Below are 22492 nucleotides of genomic sequence, written 5' to 3' on the forward strand. Positions count from 1 at the left end.
CGGGGAAGAGTCGAGCCTGGTCAGAGCATGGCAGCCTGGGGTCAAGGAACGGCAGCCAGCCGAGCACTCTCACCACAGTAACTGCATCATTGAGCAGGGACTCGCCGAAGACGATGATAAAGAGGGTCTCGTTGACGTGCACCTCCTCAAAGACAGCCAGCACGGCCACGGGGTCCACTGCTGAGATGAGGCTCCCAAACAGCAGGAAGTCCAGCAAGCCAGCCTGCACTCTAGGGGCTTTCGAGGGACAGATGAGGGACAGCAAATGGTGAGGTACTGAATTGCCTACAGCAGTCCCTGTGACAAGCCCAGACTCCAGCCCCACTATTAAAACAAGTATGCCCAGAGAGGACCTGGGATGGTGAAGAGAGCATCGGCCTGCAGGTCAGGAGACCTTAGGTCTTGAGCCTAAGGCCTGCCTTTGCCACTTACCAGCTCTGTGATGTTGGCACTGTCATTGTCACATGACATCTCATAAGCCATGCCTCCTCATATGCCTGCCTAACAGTACTGCTGCAAAAATCAACCCAGGAGATGGCTACGGTAGCTCTATGTAACCTGGAAAGCTAAGGTGGCACTGACAATAAGAACTGCAGCAACAGTAATAATAACCACCAGCAGGTGGAAATTGGCTGCTGACTGGCTTTATTCGGGAGAAGAACGAAAGAGAGTGCTTTCTCCCACACCGGTGGTTCTCAGCCTAAGGAATTCGCCACAGTTCTCAGCAGGAGGGGGAGGGACTATCCATCCATGAAGGCTGAATATAGTATGGGAAGCACCCACCACAGGTGGGACTTGAACATGCCATGTAATCTCTGTGAACCTCCGTTTCCACATGTATATATTGAGAATAATAATAGTGAGAACAATAAGAAACTCAAAAAGTTCCTTATTTAGCCAGTGCCTAATACATAGTAAGCAACCAATAGATATTACCTATTATTAGGATTACTGTTACTATGGTCTGATGTCCTCCCTTCCCTTCCTGCCCCCAAATAGTTCACTGACCCATTAGGAAAACCAGGTTGGAGTCCCCAAGTGGAAATTGCAAACCTCCCCTTGCATCTGTGAAGAAGTCTGAATCATCAACATTCAGGGTTGAATGGATTTGGGGGCCAGGAAATGAGGAAGAAGGGAGCAGGACAGGGCAAAGAGCCTCAGTAAAACAGACCTCTCCTGCTAACTTTAGACCTGATATCGAATGAGTTTAAGGGCCTCTATTTCCTCATCCATTAAAGTGGGACAAATTATACCCCCAGCAAGGTTGCTATGAAGAGCCAGTGGGATGAGTAAAGAGAGAACACCCAGTGTAGTGTCTTGCATTCTGTGGATGTATAATATGTATTTATTAAAAATAATAATAAAAACAGAAAACCACCCTGATGTGGCCTGGGCAGAGCCCTCACAGGAAAGGTGAGCTGTGCCTCAGGGGAGCCAGGCTGGCAAGTGGCAGTATGGTGTCAGGGCAGGAGGCGGCAGAGTCCCAGCCTTGGCAGCCCACACACAGCTGGGAGCCAGGCCCCTACTCAGCTGTCATCTGCAGAAGCCCAGACTCATCTGGCAGGGACCTAAATGAAGGCTGAAGGCCCATCTGGAGCATTGCCTCACACTCCAGTTGGGAGGGACCTAAGATGGAGCTCTCAGGGCATGGCTCTCGTCAACACAGGATCTTCAGAGCTGGAGGAGAAGGGAGCTGGGTGATGAGTCTGGCAAAGCCTCCCGCTACCAGTCCAGGTCTTAAGGTCACTCACCCACAAGTCCAGCCTGCTGCAGGCCCCAGAGGGCAGCACCTGTCGTGAAGGCATTCCAGAGTGTGCCCACCACAGCGTAGGTGAGGATGGCGCCCAGGTTGTCAAAGAACAGCCGGCTAGGCATGAAATAGCCCGAGTCCAGCACGATAGGAGGCAACAGGAAGAGGAAGAAGGTGCCTGGCTCCAGCTGGTATTCAGCTTTCTTGGCCACAGCCAAGACAATGCCCCCTAGCACCAGTCCCAGCAAAATCAGCAGGCAGCTCTCAGGGACCAGAGACGTCACCTTCCGAGACAAGTGAAACACTACAATGCAAGAAGAGGGCAGGAGCTATCAGCTTATGGGGTGCGCGTGCGCACGTGTGCACACACACGCACACACAGTGGCCTATAACCTCCCAGTCTTAAAAGTTTATTCAAGGTCGGGACCCCTGACACTGGGACCAAGGAAGAAGAAAAATCCAGGACTGCTAGAATCTCCAGCCTCCAGGGCTTCAAATCCCCCACTGCAGCCAAAGTTGTCTGTTTCCTGGTGCTCCTGTCATGGTAACCTAGACCTTTGCTTACTTTTTCCACTTCTGGAAATGCCCCCTCCTCTCTAATCCTCGAAGGACCTCACCTTTCTCTGATCTCCCTTATCCATTTGCCGTTATTTGAATCTCAGCAAATACTTGGTATATTTTTATGCATAACACAGCTGTAAAAATCAGGACCTCTGGAGTCAGGCTGCCTGGGTTTAAAGCCTAGCTCTTCCATTTACTAGTTCTGTGACCTTGGAGCAAATAACTTCACCTCTTTGACTTTCAGTTTTCTCATCAGTAAAATGGGGATAAAAACAGTAATGATCTCATAGGATTGTTGTGAGGTTTAAGTAAGACAGTCTACTCAAAAGCACTTAGCCCAGTGGTTTACAATAAGCACTCTATAAATGTTACCTATTATTATATTATTGTGCCCTGCCTCTCGAGCTAGACCATAATGCATATCATACCTCCTAGGAGCACTGTAGACCTCCTAGCCCAATGTGCTTTTCATTATATAGGCTCACTAAGGACTCAGTAGTTTAAAAAGCATTAAGTTTAGCAGTCAGAGATCCAGTTCTTCTTCTGGCTCCATCCCTTCCTAATTGTGTGATCTCAGGCAAATTATTTAATTTACCTGAATTTCAATTTCTTCTCCTGTAATATGGGGAAAAATACCCCTCACACAGGGTGAGGATAAAATGATATAGTGTGAATTTTCCTAGCAGAATGTCAGACACATAATAGGATCTCAACAAATGTTAATTCAATATGACTCTGGAAGAGAATAACAGATCTGTCCCTAGGAAAGAAGAGGAGGTTTTCTAGCACTATTGCCACTCCTACCTTTGCCTCCTAATATAAACTGTTTTGGCTTTCCCTTGGGACCTGAGACCAGATGAGCACCTCTCCCCAGACAATCCCTAGTGTGGTGAGTAGTGAGGGAAGCCTCTGTGTTAGGCTGTGTGAGACCCAATGCTAAGACAGTGCCCTTTGGAAGCTGTACCCAGAGAGCCTAGGACAGTGCCTGGCACATGGTGGGATCTACATAAATATTTGGTGAATAAAAGGAAAAAAAAAATCTCCTGGTAATGAAGCTGGGGAAAGGTATCTCTGAACATTCTACCCATCTCCCCTGCCCCTAATCCCAAGGATTTTTTGTTTGTTTGTTTTGTTTGATGAGAAAAAGGCTCTCTTCTACCTCCATAGGACATGTCATCCAAGCTAGAAAAAGCACTATGATTTATGGGGGAAACTACAGTCATTGCTGTAAACCCTAAATAAGACAGGAACTCCAACTGGCAGACTTCTCAGCAAACCCAATTCTTGGCTCCCAAATCTGAGGCTTCTCCTACCTTGCTCTCATTGCTGCCAGGCCCTAAGGTGAGCTCAGCCATAGCTCTTCCCACACTCATCCCTACCTTTGGTCCCCCTTTCCTCTCCTTCAGGGACTTTATTCCATCCTTATCTCCAGAGCATGTATTACTCCCAGCAAAAACCCTTCACAAAAGCCTGTTCTCTGACAGCACTAGGCTCCCTGAGGGCATTTCAAGCCCCATTTTCCATTATTAATGGGCTGCCACAGCAGAGTGGAGAGTTCTTCTGTTCCTGCCCAGCCCCCACCCCCAGCTGTGTCCCTGGGGGGAGAAGGGGGCAAATCCTAGACTGTGTGATTCCTACATGAAGACTGTATTGGTGAGACTGGAGTACAGGCTGTGCCTGCATAGATGGGGAGTGAGTAGCAACGGCTCAGCTATAATTAGTCACCCCCACAGCAGAGCCTGCACAACAGGGAGAGGGAGGAGGGTCTGTGGTGGGAGGAGGGACCACTGGCTGCTCAGAAGTGGGGAGGAAGGGGCAGAGGCAAGGAAAAGCAGCTCTATTCAAGGAAAGGAGTCTGAAGCACAACCTTTACTGTGCAGACTGAAGGAGACTGGATGTATGAAAGCATCTAGTGCAGGCGGTACAGAGTAAGGCCCCAATAAACGGAAGTTTCTTATATCCTGAGGTGGGAAGAAGGTAGACCGGAATTGGGGGTGGGGCGGGCACAGCTAAGCACAAGAAGGGGGCACCTTTAGGGGAGCAGAGGGGGGAGAGAGGAAAAGTGGCAGTTTAGTATCCCAAGAGAATGGACACTTGGCAGTGGCCTCCAGGGAAGGCTGCTTCCTCAGGACCAGGATGCCTGGGTTTGCAGGAGAACACCATCCCCTCAATGTCCCCACACGTCTTCACTGCTGACAGAAGCTTTTAGGAGGCTGGGGATTGGTGGAGGAGAGCCCAGATCAAAGAGCTTACTTCAAGGAGAAGAGAGGAAAGGGCAAAGGAGTCTAGGGATGGGGCTGGAGAGAGCTGGGGCAGCCCTTTGAGAAGGCAAATCCTCAGGGCTCCCACTCGAGGAGAAGGGGAAGAGGGAGATCCACAAGAGGAGGCGCAGAAACAATGTGAGAGCCTGGATTTGTGGAATCGGAAGCTAGGTCAGGGCACTCTGCAAGAAGCCGGCCCGGATCTGGGGACTAGGGGTTGGGGACGGGTCCAATGACGGCCGCCGGCCCTGGCGCACGCACACACGCACTCACCGATTTTAGCCAGGCTGGCCACCAGGATCCAGAGGGCTACCAGGTAGGGCGCCTCCACCTCGTGCCACTGCCAGCGGAAGAGCGCCAACCCTGGGGGAGGCTCACCCGGCGACCCCGGCTCCTGGGTGGGCTCTTCGGTTGCTCCCGCCCCCGCCAGGGGCAGCCCGAGCAGCGGCAGTGCGGCGCGCAGCATCCTGCCGCCTGCCTAGCAGCCCTCCCGGCACCGCACGGCCGCCGGCCCCGCGTCGCCGCCGCCGCCTACCGGCCGCCCCCGCGTCACAGGCACGTGGGGCCCGCTCCCCCCAATCCCGGCTCCGATACCCCCAAGCCAGGTCCGGACTCCGAGACCCTGCCCCGGGCGTCCGTAGTGCGGACGCCTGCTCCTCCGCTCTAAACCAGTCCCGACTCTGGAAATTCCCAAGTGCAGCCCTTCCCCAAGTCCTGCAACCTATTCCTTCAAGCCCGCTCCCCCAAACTCTCCCAAAACCTCCCCCGACCCGGATTCAGAGCTGTGAGCGGCCACAGCCCTCCAGGGGCACCTCTGCATTCCACCAGCCGGTGGCGACGGCCAGCCGCTGGAGTGACCGGGGTCTGCCGGGGGGCGGGGTCCAGGCGGGAGGAGCGCAGCCCCGCCACCGAGAGTGCTGCCCGCGGCCAGCAGCCGGCCCCCGATACCGAGGCCACGGGCTCCGGCGCTGCCCGGTGCAGACTGGAGGGGCCCCCTTCGGGTCCCCGCCCAGACCAGAGCTGCGCACGCGCAGTGGGCCCTTTTTAGAAAGCCGTGAGGGACAACTGTCCCCATCGTCCCCAGAAATCCCAAGGCCCAGATTGGGCCCAGCTCATTCCAGGCTGAATAGGAGGCTGTTCCTCTTCATTTACCAAACCGAGGGACAGCCGGCCTCCCTTTCCCTTAAACTACAGTGAACGCTTCTCACCTTTTCCATGAGACAATGAAGGAAACGTATCTTCTTCCCTAAACTATGGAAACCCCAGTCTATCGATTCCCTTCAAACTAAGAGGGATCCACCCAACCTCTTCCCCAAACCTGAGGGGGCATTCGGCTTATCTCGCCCCAAACTGAAAAGGACCGTTTCCACTTTTCATTCAAGCTGAAGGGCAACCCATCCCCGTTCTTCCCCAAAATTGAGGGTAACGTTCTACCTCGCCGCCAAACTGAGTCATCCCATCCTTTTCCCAGAATTAGGGGCACCCGTCCCTCTTTTTCCTCCAACTAAAGGTAAATGATCCCACCTCTTCCTTCGAATTGAGTGTAATCTATTTTCACTTCTTGCTCTAAACTGAAAGGGACCCATCTACCTGCTTTCTCCAAATAAGGGAAGCCCATCCACTTCATCCCTCAGCTGAAGGAATCAGGACCTTCTCGCCCCTAAACTGAGGGGGACCTGGCGGGCCACGATCCGAAGAAACTTCCACCCCACCTTGCCCTAAAGAGAGCGCATCCTCACCGCCCCCAAGCCCAAAGAAAGCCTCCCCGTGCTCCGCGCGCTCTCGAAGTGGGTGAGGGGCGCGCGAGCTCGGGTTTTCCCCCGGACTAGCCAGTGAACTAACAGGACCATGATCACGCCCTCTGAGTGGCTGGCTGCAGTCTCCGCCACCGGCAGCGGTTGCCCACTCCTAGCCTCCGGAGACTACTATTGGCTCCACCCCCTTCCTCCGCCCCGCCTCCGCCTGGCTCCGCCCCTCTTCCTCGGCGTCCGGCCCGGTCCCGCCCAGACGGCGAGCTAGTTGAGTAGACGTCGCGGTGCGGCTGGGACCCGCCCGGAGGCGCACTGAGCGAGCCACTGGCGGAGCCATGGCCGGCGAGGAAGACCGCGGGGACGGGGAGCCGGTATCAGTGGTGACCGTGCGGGTGCAGTACCTAGAGGACACCGACCCTTTCGCATGTGCCAACTTCCCGGAGCCGCGCCGGGCCCCCACCTGCAGCCTGGACGGGGCGCTGCCCCTGGGCGCGCAGATACCCGCGCTGCACCACCTGCTGGGGGCGCCGCTCAAGGTGAGGGGAGCCGGAGAAAGGCTGGGGGCGACCGAGGGTTCAGGGTCAGCGCCATGAAAGCCTTTGGGAGCCCCTCGAGGAGAGGCTGGAGCGGGTGCGCTCCTCGGGAAAGTTTTGGGCTGGGGACCCAAGGTACACGTTGCCCGGCTTGTGGGGAACGCCTCTCAAGTTGAGGGAAGCTGAAGAAGGGAGGATGGGAGCTTGTACTCTGCGGCACCCAGGCTGGCCCTCGAAATGAGGCCCACCTGGGGAGGCGCTCGGGGTCCGCTCGCTGCCAGTCTGCCTGGTTAACTGCTCTGGATAGGGTGGCGTGGGTGTTTGGGCGGTAGCGGACTTAGGAGACGGAGCTGGGGATAGACCAGCTTTCACCTGCTTCAGGTCAGGTGGGGGCGGGACCACGAGGAGGGCGGACCCGGGGCGGGCCACTGGAGGTGTCTGGAGGCTGGATTGGGTCCAGCCGGACAGAGTGTTGTCCCTGCCTGGTGAGGCCCGGCTGGGGAGTGCCGGTGGAGAAGAGTCTTCACGGGCTGAGGGGAGTTCCCGGGAAGCGGCCTGGCCCGGGACACCCCGAGCGCGGGAGGCTGCACTGGTGGAAGAGCCCTTTGAGTCACCGCCCCCACCGTCTCGTACAGCTGCCGCCGCCGGCCGTGAAGCTGGAAGGGAGGGAGCGGGCCGGGCTAATTTTAAACCGCCGGCCTGCCCTCGTTTGCCTGCACCCCAGAACCGACTCGTGCACAGTGCCGGGAGAGGCCCTTTTCCAGATGGCCCGCCCTACCTCCCCTCCTGCTCCCTGCGCTCAGCCCCCCGCAGGCAGCCTTTTCCGGCGCACTCGCAGGCACCCGGTTTCCGGGCCAGAACTCTGGGAGGCACACAATCACCTCCCGGGGTGCCTCGCCAGCCAGTCAGCACCAAGTGGTGAGGAAGAGAAGAGAGAGTTGGTGGAGGTGCCCTCCCCTGATCCCAGGCTTAGCTGGGCGCCGAGTTGCGCAAACTTGCCCCCCGGGCCTGGGGTCTCCCCTGGAATGTGCCCCAGGCGCCAGGCCGCCAGCTTACATTCCTAGCGCTGCGGGCCTGCCCCGCCTCCGAGCGCGGGCGGGAGAAGTGCTGAGACTATTGGCCTGGGGAGTGGCGCGTGTCTGAGCAGAGCCCAGGCTTCAAGGACAAGGATTGAAGATAGCAGCACATTGCCCTCTCCAGAGTTTTGATGCGACCCCTCCTTGTCCTGCCCTGTTCAAAGGGGCAAACTGAAGTGGACCTAAAAGAAGCACCTCTAGCCAGAGGCCACCTCCCATTCACAATGGGCTCTGGGGAGAGAGTGGTGCTGAACTGAGGCCAGGTTCCTGCCTCCAGGCTCCTGGAACTCCTAGTACTGAAATAAGCCTGGAGCACCACAGAGAACATAGTATTCCTCCCACCCCCGACTCGAGGACAGAACTTAGCCCTAACACCCCTCTTCCCAGTTAGGGGCAAGTTTGGGAGGTCAGCTACAGGAAAAAGGATCAAAATTACCCCTTGCCTCTCCCCCTCATTTAGGGACCCATCACCACCACCCCTTCAACCAGGTGCTCTGCCCTCTGTTCTCTGCTCCCTAGCTGAGAGCTACGATAATGCGTTAAGTACCCCCCAACTCGGTCCTTCCTGGTCTCCCCACTTTCAGAACTCCCACCTGGTGTGCCTGAGGACTGCCATATCCCCCACAGGCAGACTATGGGGGCCTGCACACTGGGTTGCCACTGTGCTTGGAGCCAGGACTCCCTGGGGCTGGCAGCTCTGCCAGGAATGGTCAGATGCACTGTGATGTGCTCATCCCAAATATAAACTGTGACCACAGCCCCAGAATAGAAGGCCAGAGGAAGAAGGGCTGAGAATAGGGCAGGGGCAGGGACATCAGAGAGCTGAGGGAGGGGGAGCAGGGCTCCTCCTTGTAGGAAATGTCAACAGCTGGTCCCTCCCCTAGTCCTATAAGTGGGTGGCCCAGGGGCACAGACATGACTCAGGCCTGCTCCACAGCCCTCTAGAGGGGAGAGGTGGCCCAGAAACCCAGGCATCCCCATCCCAGGCTGTAGAGCAAAATAAGAGGGAGGGGTTCTGTGCTCACTGTTTCATCCTCTGCACAGTTATCCAGCAGGAGAACAGTTCACAGCCAAATGACCTCTGCCTCCCACTCTGGCCACTGACGCCCATCATCCCCGCATACCCTGCCCCTTCCCTGGGAATGTACAGAGGCCCAGCCCACTTTCCCTCTGTGGCTCCACCCACACACACCCCATTGGGCTGTGGCTTGCCTGTATAGTTCCCCTGGGGGCTTCCTTTTTAAATGTTTCAGAGCTCTCAGGTCTGAAAAGGCCTTGCTCATTTCCTCCCAGTCTAGGAGGAAGCTCCTGGCCACAGCCTCTGACTCATCTCCTGGCCCTGGGGGTGGGATAGGGGGTGTCCTGGCAGTGCCTTGGGTCATGTGTGGTGTCCCCAGGGAAACTCAGGAATATCTGTCTCCCCTCTGTGCCAGAGCCCAGGGACCTGCCCCTGCCCCAGGGGAGAACCTGGCCCTCTGGCCCTGCCTCATTTTTTTACCCAGAGCTGCCCAGCCCCACCCTCCCTGCTACCCTGTCCCACTCTCCGTGCTACCCTTTGCCCTTCTGGGCCTGCCTCACGAGCCCCTCCCTAATATCCAAAGGCCCTGCCACATCTGGGATAGCACAGACTCCTTTCTCCCTGGGCTCTGGGCAGAGGGACCTGGGTACTGCTCTGACCCTGATGCAAAGGCCAGATGAGCCCCCTATTCCTAGCAGCAGAGATAGCCCTAGAAATCTGTTCATTACCAGCAACTTTGTTTCCCCAACTGCTGCTCAACATTAGAGTGGAACAGGGGTGGTACTTGTTTCCTGACCTTGCCCATCCCTACTCCAGCCTCAGTTTATCCCTCAGGAGCAGTTGTGACAAAGGGGCTAAAGTGTGAACCTGACCTTCTGGGACAGGGACCAACTGGAGGGGTCCCAGAAGATTCTTAAGGGTAAGATGGGGTGCTCTGGTGATGAACTGAGCCCTTTCCTTTCTTGTTGTGGAGGTCTCTTTGGGAGCCTATAGAAAACTGTGATGTGGGCATGAGTCATGGTCTCCTCCCATCTTTCCCTGGGGCCAGCATGTCCAGTCTGTTCATTCTGGGTTGCAGCCTGGTAAGGGACCCGAACTTAGTCCTGGCAGAAGTACGCACTGTTACCCCAATGTGTATGATGTGCGTGTGTTCATTTGTGTTCCCTTGCTGGAACTAAGAGGACCAGCTTGGGGTATTTGCACAGTTCAGAAAGCTGAGGGGCGGTCTCCAGCCCTCACTCCACCTCCCCTGCAGGGTTCCCTGGAGCACTTCCAAAGTCCATTGGCCCAGGATCTAGGTCAGTTAGCCCTGGTTCCATTCAGCCTGGGGCAAATTCACAGAATTTCTGAGCCTTGGTTTCCTCACCTGTAAAAGGATTATCAGGAGAATCAAAGGAACCAGGCAGCCCAGTGTGTGACACAGAGGAGGCATAACAAATGTGGGCTTCCCTCCTCAAGACCCATTCATGTCATCTCATTCAGGAAGCCAAGGTCCAGTTGGAGACCCAAGATAAAAGGGAAGGAGGGTCATCAGAACACAGGGTCTTACATTTTTAGGAAAGGAGAAGAAAAAGGTAGTTAACAAATTATTTCCTAAAACAAGAGTCCTTCAGAATGTAATTCTGCACTTTTCTCCAACTTCCTTGCCCCTGGCATTCTCACTCGATTATACTGTTATGAAAAATATTGGGTAGTAGGCACCATGGTGTCCTAAGCTTGTAAAACCATATGTAACAAGTCGGTTTGGGCTGCCAGAAAAGCCTAGCCCAAGGAATCAAGAGAAAAGTGGGCTGGGGCAAGATAGGGGTAGGAGATTAAGAGGTACAAGCTACTATATATAAAATAAATAAGCTACAAGGATATATCGTCCAGCACAAGGAATATAGCCAATATTTTATAACAATTTTAAATGGAGTATAACTTTTTTTTTTCTTTTGGCCATGCTGCGCAGCTTGTGGGATCCTAGTTCCCTGACGACCAGGGATAGAACGGGCCCAGGCGGTGAAAGCGCAGAGTCCTAACCACTGGACCGCCAGGGAATTCCCAAGTACAATCTTTAAAAATTGTGGATCACTATGTTGTACGACTGAAACTTATACAATATTGTAAATCAACTATACCTCAATAAATATAAACAAATAAATAAATAGAGAAAAGTGGGCTGGAGGCTGAAGCGAGGGGCTGAGCCTGGGAAGAGTGAGGGAGAGACTCCACCCCAAGACAAACATCAGAGAAGTGTGGAAGACAAGAGCCAGGAGGGAGTCCAACATGTGGGCCTACACTGACCCTGTGCTGACCCCAAGCACTGTCCTCAGGGACTAGGGTTTGGGCTTACGCCAGCCTGGCCCAGCCCCCGGGTGTGAGAAACAAAGCCCAGAGGTTTGGCGCTCAGAAGGGTGACCCCAGGATGGATCTAGAGACTGTCATACAGAGTCAAGTAAGTCAGAAAGAGAAAAACAAATATCGTATATTAACGCATACATGTGGAACCTAGAAAAATGGTACAGATGAACCGGTTTGCAGGGCAGAAATAGAGACACAGATGTAGAGAACAAACGTATGGACACCAAGGGGGGAAAGTGGCAGGGGGTGGTGGTGATGGGATGCATTGGGAGATTGGGATTGACATATATACACTAATATGTATAAAATAGGTAACTAATATGAACCTGCTGTATAAAAAATAAATTAAAAATTAAAAAAAAAAAGAAGGGTGACTCCAGGAAGGGGCCAGGGGTGTGAGGGACAAGCAACGCCCAGCTGGCAGGAAGTCTCCGCTCCTTGGAGCTTGCCTGACCCTGCTGCCCGCTCCATCTCCACCCAGGACAGACAGTTAAGGGTGGGGGGCATTGTCCCGGAGGCTTTGGGCTGGCTGTTACCTCTGGACCTCCTCCCCAGAAATGGGGCCCTGGCAGGATAAGACAGGTGAAGTGGCTAGGGAGCCACTGCTACCACCACAGAGGGAAAGGGGCTCATCTGAGGAGGCTGGGGGTGGTAGAGCATTCAGTCTTCAGGACCCTGCCCCAAATGGAGGCAGGTATTCTGGAAGGCAAGGGCCATGCTCAGCTCACTTGGAATTAGAGCCTGCAAGTGTGCGTGCAGGAGGGGAAGAGAGCTTGCTGGACCTGAGCTTTCTGTGGGTGTGCTTCTCACCTGTGCGTGGCCAGTAGCACATATATACCCTGCCTGACTGTATTCTTGGGTGTGTAAGCCACTCCCAGGTGGAATCTGCTCACTCCTCCAGTGTCTACCTTTACAGCACCCCACCCCTCCCCTTTCTTAGCACCCGTGGTGGTTGTGCTTCTACATTTATTTGTGGCCTTTTTCTGAGTCAGACCTGCCTGCCTCCCCAGCGGGGTTGGAAGACAGGGAAGGCAGAGGCAGTATCTTGTTCCCTGCTATGTCCTCAGCACCTAAAACCAGCCTGGTTCGTGACTATTTGAATGAATGAGCTATTCTATATGTGTGTGATTTGGGGGGTCTCTGAGGGTATTTGTAAGTTTGGGGGAAATATGTTTCTCTAGGGTCCCAGAGTCCTCCAGTCCAAGGCAGAAGGAGATGTAGCTGTGCCTGGCTGGGGGTGGGGTGGGTTGGCTGCTGAGTCACCATGTGGGAAGAGGAATCAGGAGGAATGTGGGGCTGCCCTCAGCTGAGCTGGCCCCGGACAAAGGACCCCAGCCCTGGGGCCTTGCTGCCCTATCTCAGGGCCCATTCCCAGTAGGCCCTGGAGAGGATGACTCTGCTCCCAGGGAGGGGAGAGAGGCCAGGCCTGCCCAAGGGAGGGCAGGCAGCCAAGCAGGAAGTGGGACAGAAAACAGGCTGGAGTGTTTGTCCTATGTCCCACGTCCCACGCAGGAGCCTGGGGGGTGGGAAGGAGTGGGAGGTGTGGGTGTCACCAAAGGGCCTTACAGGCTGAACTCAGGCTCTCAGGCATGAGCAGGGGTACTAAGCAGAGGAGGGGTAGGGGCAGGAGCTGGACTCCCTTAACGCCAGGGGACCAAGGGCAGCTGGAAGTCCTTGGGCTGGGTCCAGAGCAGGGCAGGGCTGACAGAACATCAAGACAAATGTTGGGGTTGACTTTCCCAGTAAGATGGAGACCAGAAGACACTCTGCCTCTCCAGAGGTGGGCTTTCCCTGGGCCTCTCAAGAAGCACCACCACTCAAGTCAAGGGAACTTTGCTGAGTGGGGCACACTGGCACTGTGCTACATGGTGGAGGCATCAGGGAGTGGCACGGTGCTGCCCTCAGACTCTCCAGAGTCACCTCACTAGGCTTCTCTACAGGCACTTCTCAAGGGGCCAAGAGTCATCCTGGTGTTGGTGGTGGTGGTGGTGATGGTGGGGAGCCAGCTCAGGGGGGTGGGAGACATGGGCAGCAGACTCATGGGTGGAGCACCTGACTTCTTGTTACGGTGCAGGTTCCAGGGACCCACTGTAGGCTGACTGAGTCAGACCCTAAAACCTGGTGTTTAATAGGCCTCTTGGAGGTCTCTGAGGTCCAGCTAGGACCATGGTGACTGTAGCCCACTTGGGGCAGGGCAAAGACCCTCAGGCTTGGAGGGACTGGGAGCCCTTCTCCTCACTATCTTAACTCGGGGAGACACACGTCCCCCTCTCAGCTGGGTTTGCACCTCCCAGCATTCTTAACACTTTTCCCTGGGTGTTGAATGTTCACAGCTGCGAACTTCCTTGAAAGCAGGAACTTCCTCCTATTTTCTCTCCATTCCCCTTCCTCATTCATGTTCAGTAGCTCAACAACCATTTAGGGAGCACTTGCTGTGTGCTAAGTGCTGTGATAGGCTCTGCAGATATTGCATGGACAAGACAGACATGGTGCCTGAACCCAGAGAACACACAGTTAGTGGGGAAGGAGACTAGTGTCTAGGACGTGATAATGCTGTGTGTAAGGCCTAAGAGGAGGGTACACACAAGGGCTGGAGGGATTTGCATGGCATTGGCTAGAGGAGTCCAGGAAGGCTTTCCAAAAAAGCATTATCTGGGAATTCCCTGGCGGTCCAGTGGTTAGGACTCCACGCTTTCACTGCCAAGGGCGCGGGTTCTATCCCTGGTCAGGGAACTAAGATCCCACAAGCCGCGTGGCGTGGCAAAAAAAAAAAAAAAAAAAAAAAAGCATTATCTAATCTGAAACCTAAAGAATGGGTAGGTATGAGCCAGGAGAAAGCTCTTTGAGCCACATGGGCTTTGCACATAGTAGGCCCATGAGAAATGACTGCTGAAGGAATGCATGGCTGCGCCGCAGGCCCTTGTGTGCCTCTGCCAGCACCCTGAGTGGGAGGTAGGAGGTCATGGGGTCTCCATATGTACTCCTGCCACCTCTTCCCCAGCCCTGACAGCTGTTCCCTTTGCCCCCAGCTAGAGGACTGTGCCCTGCAAGTGTCTCCGTCTGGATACTACCTGGACCCTGAGCTGTCCCTAGAAGAGCAGCGGGAGATGCTGGAGGGCTTCTTTGAAGAGATCAGGTCAGAGCTGATGGGGCCAGGAACGCTAGGCTGGCTCCCACCCTTGCCCCCATGCTGGAGGGGCTGGCTCAGGTGTCAGCAGCCAAGACACTTGATCTCTAGCCAGGGCTGTGGGTCTCCTCCTACCACCCCAGGGAACTGTGCCAGGGGAATCCCAAGGCCTGGCCAGTGTTACCTGCTGCCTGGGTTGGGGGTGGGGGCTCTCCTACATACCTGAGATGCCTGTGTTCTTCAAACCCTCCTATGTGGACAACCCTTTGGCTTGGAGAAGCAGCTGGGGAGAAAGGAGCTGTGGCCAGGTTTTGGCTGCCTTGGTGTGGGTGGAGGGACCCTGAGGAATGGGCTGGGAGCTGCTGATTGGGCTACTTGATTCCAGCAAAGGGCGGAAGCCTACTCTGATCCTGCGGACCCAGCTCTCTCTGAGAGTCAATGCCATCTTAGGTGAGTGTGTGAGGATATCAGCGTCCAGCGCCTCCCTTCCCCCCCCCCCACCCCCACCCCGGTTGTCTCAGTTTGTTTCAGGCCTGTGCTGGACAGCAGACAGAGCAGATGGGAGACGGGATGTGCGACTCCTCCCATTCCTATCCTGACCTCTTCTTCCAGGGCAGCTGCTAGACTGCGGTCGGGCTTGCCCAGAGTCAGGGGGTGGAGGAGGAGGTGGGGGTTCAAGAGTACTAGAAGATTCTTTGATGGGGGGTTGTGGTTGCGTCCCAGTAGAAGGGGGTGGGGGGCTTGTGGTGTGTCCCCTTGAGGTTTCCATGCCCACCTACGTCTTGCAGAAAAGTTGTATGGCTCCAGTGGCCCTGAGCTCCGCCGCTCCCTCTTCTCACTAAAGCAGATCTTCCAGGTGAGGCCCGGAGGTGGGCTGGGGGTGGGCATCCAGGCTGATCCTCCCCCCACTAAACTCCCCCATGGTGCCCGCAGGAGGACAAGGACCTGGTGCCTGAATTCGTGCACTCGGAGGGGCTGAGTTGCCTAATCCATGTGGGCGCTGCTGCCGACCACAACTACCAGAGCTATATCCTCCGAGGTCAGCCTCACCCCCTCCCCCATGACCCCTGCCTTCAGTGACCGCTTACTGACCTCTTCTTGTCCCTGTGTCCCCAGCACTAGGCCAGCTGATGCTTTTTGTGGATGGGATGCTGGGGGTGGTGGCCCATAGTGAGACCGTGCAGTGGCTGTACACACTGTGTGCCAGCCTGGTAAGTGGCCCTTCACCCAGCCATGCATCCTTTTCCCACTGCCTCTCTCTGGGCCTCAGTTTCCTCTTCTGCAAAGTGGTCTGGAATGGAGGGGGTCTGTGGCCCCTCTAAGCCTCAGAGGCACTTCAGTACCTGGGCCTAGAGATGGCTCTTTCTGCCTAGACTCTCCTCTCTGGGTCGAGCCCCAGGAGCCCTTCCCCCTCCCCACCAGGAGCCAGCACAGGTCTGGCCCAAGCCCCACTCATGTATGGTGACCCCTTCCCCCCAGTCCCGCTTGGTGGTGAAGACAGCCCTGAAGCTGCTGCTGGTGTTTGTGGAATACTCTGAGAGCAACGCACCACTGATCATCCGTGCAGTCAACTCTGTGGCCAGCACCACGGGTCAGAAACTGTCCCTCCCTCCTCCACTGCTCAGAGCCCTCTCTCCTACTTGTTCCCATATGACTGCTCCCTATCTGGGTGACAGGTGCTCTTCCATGGGCCAATTTGGTGTCCATCCTGGAGGAGAAGAATGGCGCTGACCCCGAGTTGCTGGTGTACACTGTCACCCTCATCAACAAGGTGGGATAGGGGGAGCAAAGGGGGAACCATGTGCCATTCTGGGCCCCTCAGGCTCTTGACTTCTGGTCTCCATCAGCTTTAGCCTTGCCGTCCTATCCCCACCCTCCAGACTCTGGCAGCGCTCCCGGATCAGGACTCCTTCTATGACGTGACGGATGCACTGGAGCAGCAGGGCATGGAGGCACTGGTCCAGCGCCACTTGGGCACCGCGGGCACTGACGTCGACCTGCGTGCCCAGCTTATGCTCTATGAGGTGGGCAGGGCGGGCTGGGCTGTCAGGGCCGGCTGGGCTGTCAGGGCCCGAAGGCAGGAGAGAGGAGGGGAGGGAGGGAGGCCGTTCTCCAGTGCCCCACCCCACCTACTTGGGCCTCAGTCGCTCCCATCTGGGCTCAACTCTCCTAGAGCGCCCTGCGGTTGGAGGATGGGGACATCGAAGAAGCCGTCGCAGGTGGGCGGCGCATCACCCGTCGAAAGCCTTCCTCAGAGGAGGGCAAGAGGATCCGCCGATCTCTAGAAGTGCGCTCCCCGGAGCCTGGGTAAGAACGAACTGCCTTGGCGGAGGCGGAGGGGTGGATCCGCCAGGGGGAGCCCTGCCTCCTGACAGGCCACACCTCCAGCTCCACAGGCCCCGCCTCACCAGTAGCCTCCACCTCCTCCTCCGCCAGCCCTGCCTTGCCGACCGGCCCCACCTCCAGCCCCGTGGGCCCCGCCCCACCTACAGGCCCCGCCTCCAGCGCCGTGGGCCCTGTCTCTGGCCTCCATACCACCTTGAGCCTCTTTCCTACCATCTGCGTGATGCCCTCACCTGACAGCTCCTGCGAGAGGAGCATCTACAAGTAAGTAGGGAGATAGAGGCTGTCCCGGGAGTCTTTTCTACAACTGTCCCTCCACTCTGCGCCCCTCCACGGGCCCTCCGCCTCCTCTGCCCAAACTTCTCTGCCCAAACGCGTGCTTTCTTTCTCTTTCTTTCCAGACTTCACCAAACTGCTCCTGTTTGGTAAGTGACTGCTGGGGGGTGGGGTTCGGCTCTGACTGGACCTCCTCCTCCTGCGGCTTTTCTTCTTTCTGGCATTCTGCGTGTTTTGTCAATGTCATCTGTCTCTCTACCCCCTTCTGTCTTTGTTTCTCTGTCACTGTCTCTGACTCTCCTGTTTTGCTCTTTGTCTTTTACTGCACCCTGTCCTGCGTCATGTCGGTCTCTCCCCTCCACTTCCAGTTTCCTCACATCATGCCTCCCCCACTCCCTCCTCTTCCCACTGTGGCTGGGAAGGAACCCCTGATATCACTGCCCAGCTCTGTGTGGGTGTGAGCAACTGGGCTTTGGGGTGGAGCACATACCACAATTACCATTTCTTCCTCTCATTCCCCCCTACCCAGGGCCCGTGAGAGCCCATCTGTCCCCCAGTTCCCTACTGGGCAGGCCAGGCTGGAGTAAGTACAGAGGCCAGCCTGCCAGGCCTGCCATGTGCTCAGGGCTTCAGCATTGCTTCCCCCAGCAGGGGTTCCATGTGCCTGATGCAGCCAGAGCTGGGGGACTCTCCCAGACTTATGTGTCCTCGGTTACCCAAGGACTAAGCACTGGGGAACAGTTCACCGGGATCATAGAGGTCCCAGTGCTTTAACAGTGACACCTTAACAGCTTTCATCAGTGATGAGGATGTGGACTCCCAACCTGGAGCCGATTCTCCTGTGTCCTCAGCCCAGGATTAAGGCTGGGAGGGGATCTAGGGTGCTGTGTGGTGCGGAGGTGGAGGAGCAACCTCCGTCTAAGGGAAGGACAGAGACTGAGTGCCAACAGAGGCTGGAGGGGCCAAAAAAGAGATGGGATCACCTTTATTACTTCAACATAAACTGAGTGCCTTTCGTTTACCAGGCCCTTTTCTGGGCATAGGCCATAGCTCTCAGAAGCTGCTAGACATGCCAAGGGAGGGACAGCCTGGTGTGCCCATTGGGACAGCTATCCCCTCCCCCTGCTCTAAGGATCCTTGTCTAGAATCAGAACAGTGAACATGAACAGCAGCAAGGTTGCAAGTTAGATGTTAAGTAGAACTTTTCCCCGTATGTTGACCTGGGAATACTGGGTTGGTAGTGACCCTCCCCAGATGTGGAAGACTGAACAGGGGCTGGCCTTTGTGGGGGGGGGGGCAGGTCCTGGGTCTGCTCAGCGCATGGACTGTTCCCTGTGTGTGTGTGTGTGCCTGCAATTAGGGGCAGTGCCCAGGGGCCCAGCAAGGCATGTGCACCACCCTGGGCTGGGGTGTGTCAGACACCCTCACTGACAAGTCCCTCCCCCCAGAGCCCGGTTCCTGGAGAATGTAGCAGCAGCAGAAACAGAAAAGCAGGCAGCGCTGGCCCAGGGCCAGGCAGAGACATTGGCTGGAGCCATGCCCGATGATGTCGATGGACACCCAGGTGAGCAAGTGGGTGGGCAGAATCCACCCATGTTGCCCTGTTGCTCCACAGAGGACGTGACACTGACGGCTGTTTCCCTTTTTCTAGACACCCAAGAATTACGGGGCTCCCCAGAACCAGCCCCTGCACCCGGAACACCCCAGAGCGCTGCCCCTCAAATCCTGCTCCGTACTCAGCACAGCCTCGAGCCAGAGCCCAAGGAGCCATTGGCCCCACCAAGCCCCAAGGCTGAGCCCGTCCGGGAGCTCCCTACCTGCGTACCCAGCCTCTGCATTGGGGACCTGGACTTCTCAGATCTGGGGGAGGACGAAGACCAGGACGTGCTGAACACGGAGTCTGTGGAGGCGGGGAAAGGGGTCCCGCCCCTGCCGCTCCCGGGAGGCCCCCCACCTCCTCCGCCCCCACCCCCCCCACCGATCAAAAGCCCCTTCCCACCCCCACCCCCAGCTGCCGCTCTTCCCCTCTCAGCACCTGATGGCCTAGCCCTCCCCACCAAGAGGAAGACAGTAAAACTCTTCTGGCGGGAGCTAAAGCTGGCTGGGGTCCATGGAGGCTCTGGCAGCCGCTTTGGGCCCTGCCCCACCCTGTGGGCCTCACTAGAGCCTGTCTCGGTGGATACAGCCCGGCTAGAACACCTGTTCGAGTCCCGTGCCAAGGACGTGCTGCCTTCCAAGGTAAACGTGCCCTCGTCTGCAAGGTAACCCTAGGGGAGAGAGGAGGCAATCAGAGCTCAAGCGTCTGAACTGCTGGGGCTGCCACTCATTTCCCACATGGGGAAACCGAGGCAAAGAAAGGAATAGCGACTTGTCTGAGGTCCTTCAATAAGAATTCAGCCCAACCCTAACTAGTGTCTAAGCCCATCCCAAGGCCTTACACATCCCAGATCCCTGGCTGTGGGGTAATCCCACCATTTAGCCATTCAGAGTGGGGCCTTGGTGTGCCCTCTTAGATTGTTGCCCCAGTTAGACCCTTTCCCAATCTTACACTGCCCTTCGCCCAATTTCAAAGAAAGCTGGTGAGGGCCGCCGCACAGTGACCACCGTGCTGGACCCCAAGCGCAGCAATGCCATCAACATCGGCCTAACCACGCTGCCACCTGTGCACGTCATTAAGGCTGCCCTGCTCAACTTTGATGAGTTTGCTGTCAGCAAGGATGGCATTGAGGTAGGGATACCCAGCTAAGGGTGCAGCAAGTCCGGCCCTCTCCTTTGGTCAGAGGGCATTTCCTGTCCCTCCAGTGGTGAGCATGGGCTTGGCATTTCCCCAGACTCTGGGGCTGCCCCAGATGACCTAGGGAGGAGTCAAGACCAACACGTGAGGCCTCAGGCCAGCACTGAGTGGCCTATGTGGGCCGTTGGGTGCATTCTCAGAAGCTACTGACCATGATGCCCACAGAGGAGGAGCGGCAGAAGATCGAGGAGGCCCAGCTGGCCAATCCTGACATACCCCTGGGCCCAGCCGAAAACTTCCTGATGACTCTCGCTTCCATCAGGGGCCTGGCTGCCCGCCTACAACTCTGGGCCTTCAAGCTGGATTATGACAGCATGGAGCGGGTACCTGGGTCATGGGATGGGACAGGCAGTGGGGACAGGTGAGCATGATGACCACGTAGTCTGAGTCCCTGGTCTCCCACACCAGGAAATTGCAGAGCCACTGTTCGACCTGAAAGTGGGCATGCAACAGCTGGTGCAAAATGCCACCTTCCACTGCATCCTGGCCACCCTGCTGGCTGTGGGCAACTTCCTCAACGGCTCCCAGGTGAACTGAGAGCACATGAGGGCGGGGGCCAGGGCTCTGGAGCCAGCCAGGCTCAGGCTCAGGCTCAGACGGGGTCCTTTCAGAGCAGCGGCTTTGAGCTGAGCTACCTGGAGAAGGTGTCAGAGGTGAAAGACACGGTGCGCCGACAGTCACTGCTGCATCATCTCTGCTCCCTGGTGCTCCAGACCCGGCCTGATTCCTCTGACCTCTACTCAGAAATTCCTGCCCTGATCCGCTGTGCCAAGGTCAGCACCTGCCAGAGGCTTGACTAAGACTGGCCGTGGCATGAGGGAGCACTGCTTCTCTCCCTCTCCCTGAGTGGGCTGCTGGGCCAGGGCTTGCTTAGGCTACAGGCGTGCGCGTGGGCTGTGTCCTCTGCCAGAAACTCTTTCTTCTATTGGCATGGCTACACCTACTCTGTCTTTAGATCTGTTTAGCTGCCACTTATCCCAAGAAACCTTCTCCGTTCTCCACTGCATCAAATGGACTTGTCTGTCTCTTGCATCAGACTGTGAGCTTTTGGAGGGCAGGGGCCAGATCTCGGCTGTGTCCTCAGGGCCCAGGCTAGTCAGCCCAGCACAGAGGCAGCTCAGGCGGTGTCTTTTTGTGGGGGGGACAGCATGTGTACTCCCTGCTTTTCCAGGTGGACTTTGAGCAGCTGACTGAGAACCTGGGGCAGCTGGAGCGCCGAAGCCGGGCAGCCGAAGAGAGCCTGCGGAGCTTGTCCAAGCACGAGCTGGCTCCAGCCCTGCGTGCCCGCCTCACCCACTTCCTGTCCCATTGTACCCGCCGTGTTGCCATGCTGAGGGTCGTGCACCGCCGTGTCTGCAACAGGTGGGGGCGTGGGCCAGAGAGAGGCAGGACCGCCACCACCATCCCTCAAACCCCAAGCAGGACTCACCACTCCTCCCCACCCCAACCTGGCTAGGTTCCACGCCTTCCTGCTGTACCTGGGGTACACAGCGCAGGCAGCCCGTGAGGCGCGCGTCATGCAGTTCTGCCACACGCTGCGGGAGTTCGCACTGGAGTATCGGACTTGCCGGGACCGGGTGCTGCAGCAGCAGCAGAAGCGGGCCACGTACCGTGAGCGCAGCAAGACCCGGGGACGCATGATCACCGAGGTGGGTGTCCCTTCCGGGTCTTGACTGCCACCCCCATGGTTTTCTTCCTCTGCTCCCAACCCACCCCTTTCCTCTCTCCAGACAGAGAAGTTCTCAGGTGTGGCAGCTGGGGAAACCCCCAGCAACCCATCTATCCCAGTGGCTGTGAGCAGTGGGCCAGGAGAGGGTGATGCCGACAGTCACGCCAGCATGAAGAGTCTGCTGGCCAGCAAGCCCGAGGACACCACACATGGCCGCCGCAGCAGAGGTGGGACCTACGGCCGCTGGGGGCAGTGGGCTCTGGGGCCGCTTTGGCCTCACCTCCCTATCTATCTGGCTCCCTCAGGCATGGTCCAGAGCAGCTCCCCAGTCATGCCCACAGCAGTGGGGCCCTGCACTGTACCCCCAGAAGAACCTCCAGGCTCCAGTTTACCCAGTGACACTTCAGATGAGATCATGGACCTGCTGGTGCAGTCAGTGACCAAGAGCAGTCCTCGTGCCTTAGCTGCTCGGGAACGCAAGCGTTCCCGTGGCAACCGCAAGTCTTGTGAGTATTCCCCACACACCCACTGCCCACCTTAACCCCATCAACCCCCTCCAACCCTGCTCTGTCCTTGCAGTGAGACGGACGTTGAAGAGCGGGCTCGGAGAGGACCTGGTACAGGCACTAGGACTGAGCAAGGGTCCTGGCCTGGAAGTGTGAAGGTGCTGCCTCCACGATACCTATCTATCTGGGCCCCAGTCTGCAGTGCAGGAGACTATGGTGAGGAGGGACCAGAGCACAATTCTGGGCCTCTTCTCAACTCGAGGGCCACTCTGTGCCCGTGGCCAGTGCCGTGAGCAGTATTAGCTGTGTGTGCCTGTGTGAGTGTGCGTGTGCATGTATGAGCTCCCTGGACACGTGGAACATAATAAAGTTTTCCTAGCCAATCCAAGCGCCTTTTTCTTCTTTCAAAGTACCCACCACGCTGAGCCTGTAGCAGAAGGAAAATACCAAAGGACTGGCTGTTCCTGCCTTACCTCTCTTTATC

General features: G+C 56.7%; 2 protein-coding genes across 11 annotated transcripts in view; one reads left to right on the top strand and one right to left on the bottom strand.

Moving 5' to 3' along the window:
• SLC9A5 (solute carrier family 9 member A5) overlaps window positions 1-6384 on the bottom strand; it is a 19294-nt gene extending 12910 nt beyond the window's left edge. For 5 of the 7 annotated variants that reach the window (XM_068529207.1, XM_068529214.1, XM_068529212.1 and 2 more), the window contains exons 1-3: window positions 4846-5476; window positions 1752-2054; window positions 74-237 (exon numbers count right to left, since the gene is read on the bottom strand). In XM_068529207.1, coding sequence (XP_068385308.1) covers window positions 74-237; window positions 1752-2054; window positions 4846-5038 — 660 coding nt within the window. In that variant the 5' untranslated portion in view covers window positions 5039-5476. Of the gene's footprint in view, window positions 1-73; window positions 238-1751; window positions 2055-4845; window positions 5674-5780 lie in introns of those variants that run through there. The other 2 variants (XM_068529208.1, XM_068529209.1) reach the window with 2 other exon arrangements.
• A 196-nt stretch (window positions 6385-6580) lies between these two features.
• On the top strand, window positions 6581-22396 carry FHOD1 (formin homology 2 domain containing 1). Of its 4 annotated transcripts, none has more exons than XM_068528871.1 (22): window positions 6581-6859; window positions 14323-14429; window positions 14806-14870; window positions 15209-15276; window positions 15354-15459; window positions 15537-15631; window positions 15900-16011; window positions 16097-16191; window positions 16301-16444; window positions 16594-16727; window positions 16809-17027; window positions 18488-18603; window positions 18691-19277; window positions 19612-19767; window positions 19974-20156; window positions 20242-20361; window positions 20445-20606; window positions 21005-21195; window positions 21290-21482; window positions 21564-21729; window positions 21808-22008; window positions 22082-22396. In XM_068528871.1, exons 1-22 carry the CDS (start codon window positions 6659-6661, stop codon window positions 22162-22164), a joined length of 3504 nt encoding a protein of 1167 aa, XP_068384972.1. In that variant the 5' UTR covers window positions 6581-6658; the 3' UTR covers window positions 22165-22396. The 4 variants fall into 4 exon arrangements, with proteins under 4 accessions (XP_068384972.1, XP_068384973.1, XP_068384974.1 ...); XM_068528872.1 differs by having other exon boundaries at window positions 16857-17027; XM_068528874.1 differs by lacking the exon at window positions 6581-6859 and adding an exon at window positions 9789-9869.
• The last annotated feature ends 96 nt before the right edge of the window (window positions 22397-22492 follow it).

The sequence above is a fragment of the Eschrichtius robustus genome, chromosome 19, assembly GCF_028021215.1.
Source record: "Eschrichtius robustus isolate mEscRob2 chromosome 19, mEscRob2.pri, whole genome shotgun sequence".
NCBI classification, from domain to species: domain Eukaryota; kingdom Metazoa; phylum Chordata; class Mammalia; order Artiodactyla; family Eschrichtiidae; genus Eschrichtius; species Eschrichtius robustus.

Excerpts from the sequence above, each read along its gene's own strand:
- FHOD1 (XM_068528871.1), top strand. The coding sequence starts at position 6,659 with ATGGCCGGCGAGGAAGACCGCGGGGACGGGGAGCCGGTATCAGTGGTG. Across the intron at positions 20,607-21,004 it reads CCCTGATCCGCTGTGCCAAG|GTGGACTTTGAGCAGCTGAC; the intron begins GTCAGCACCTGC and ends CTGCTTTTCCAG. Across the intron at positions 21,730-21,807 it reads ACATGGCCGCCGCAGCAGAG|GCATGGTCCAGAGCAGCTCC; the intron begins GTGGGACCTACG and ends TGGCTCCCTCAG.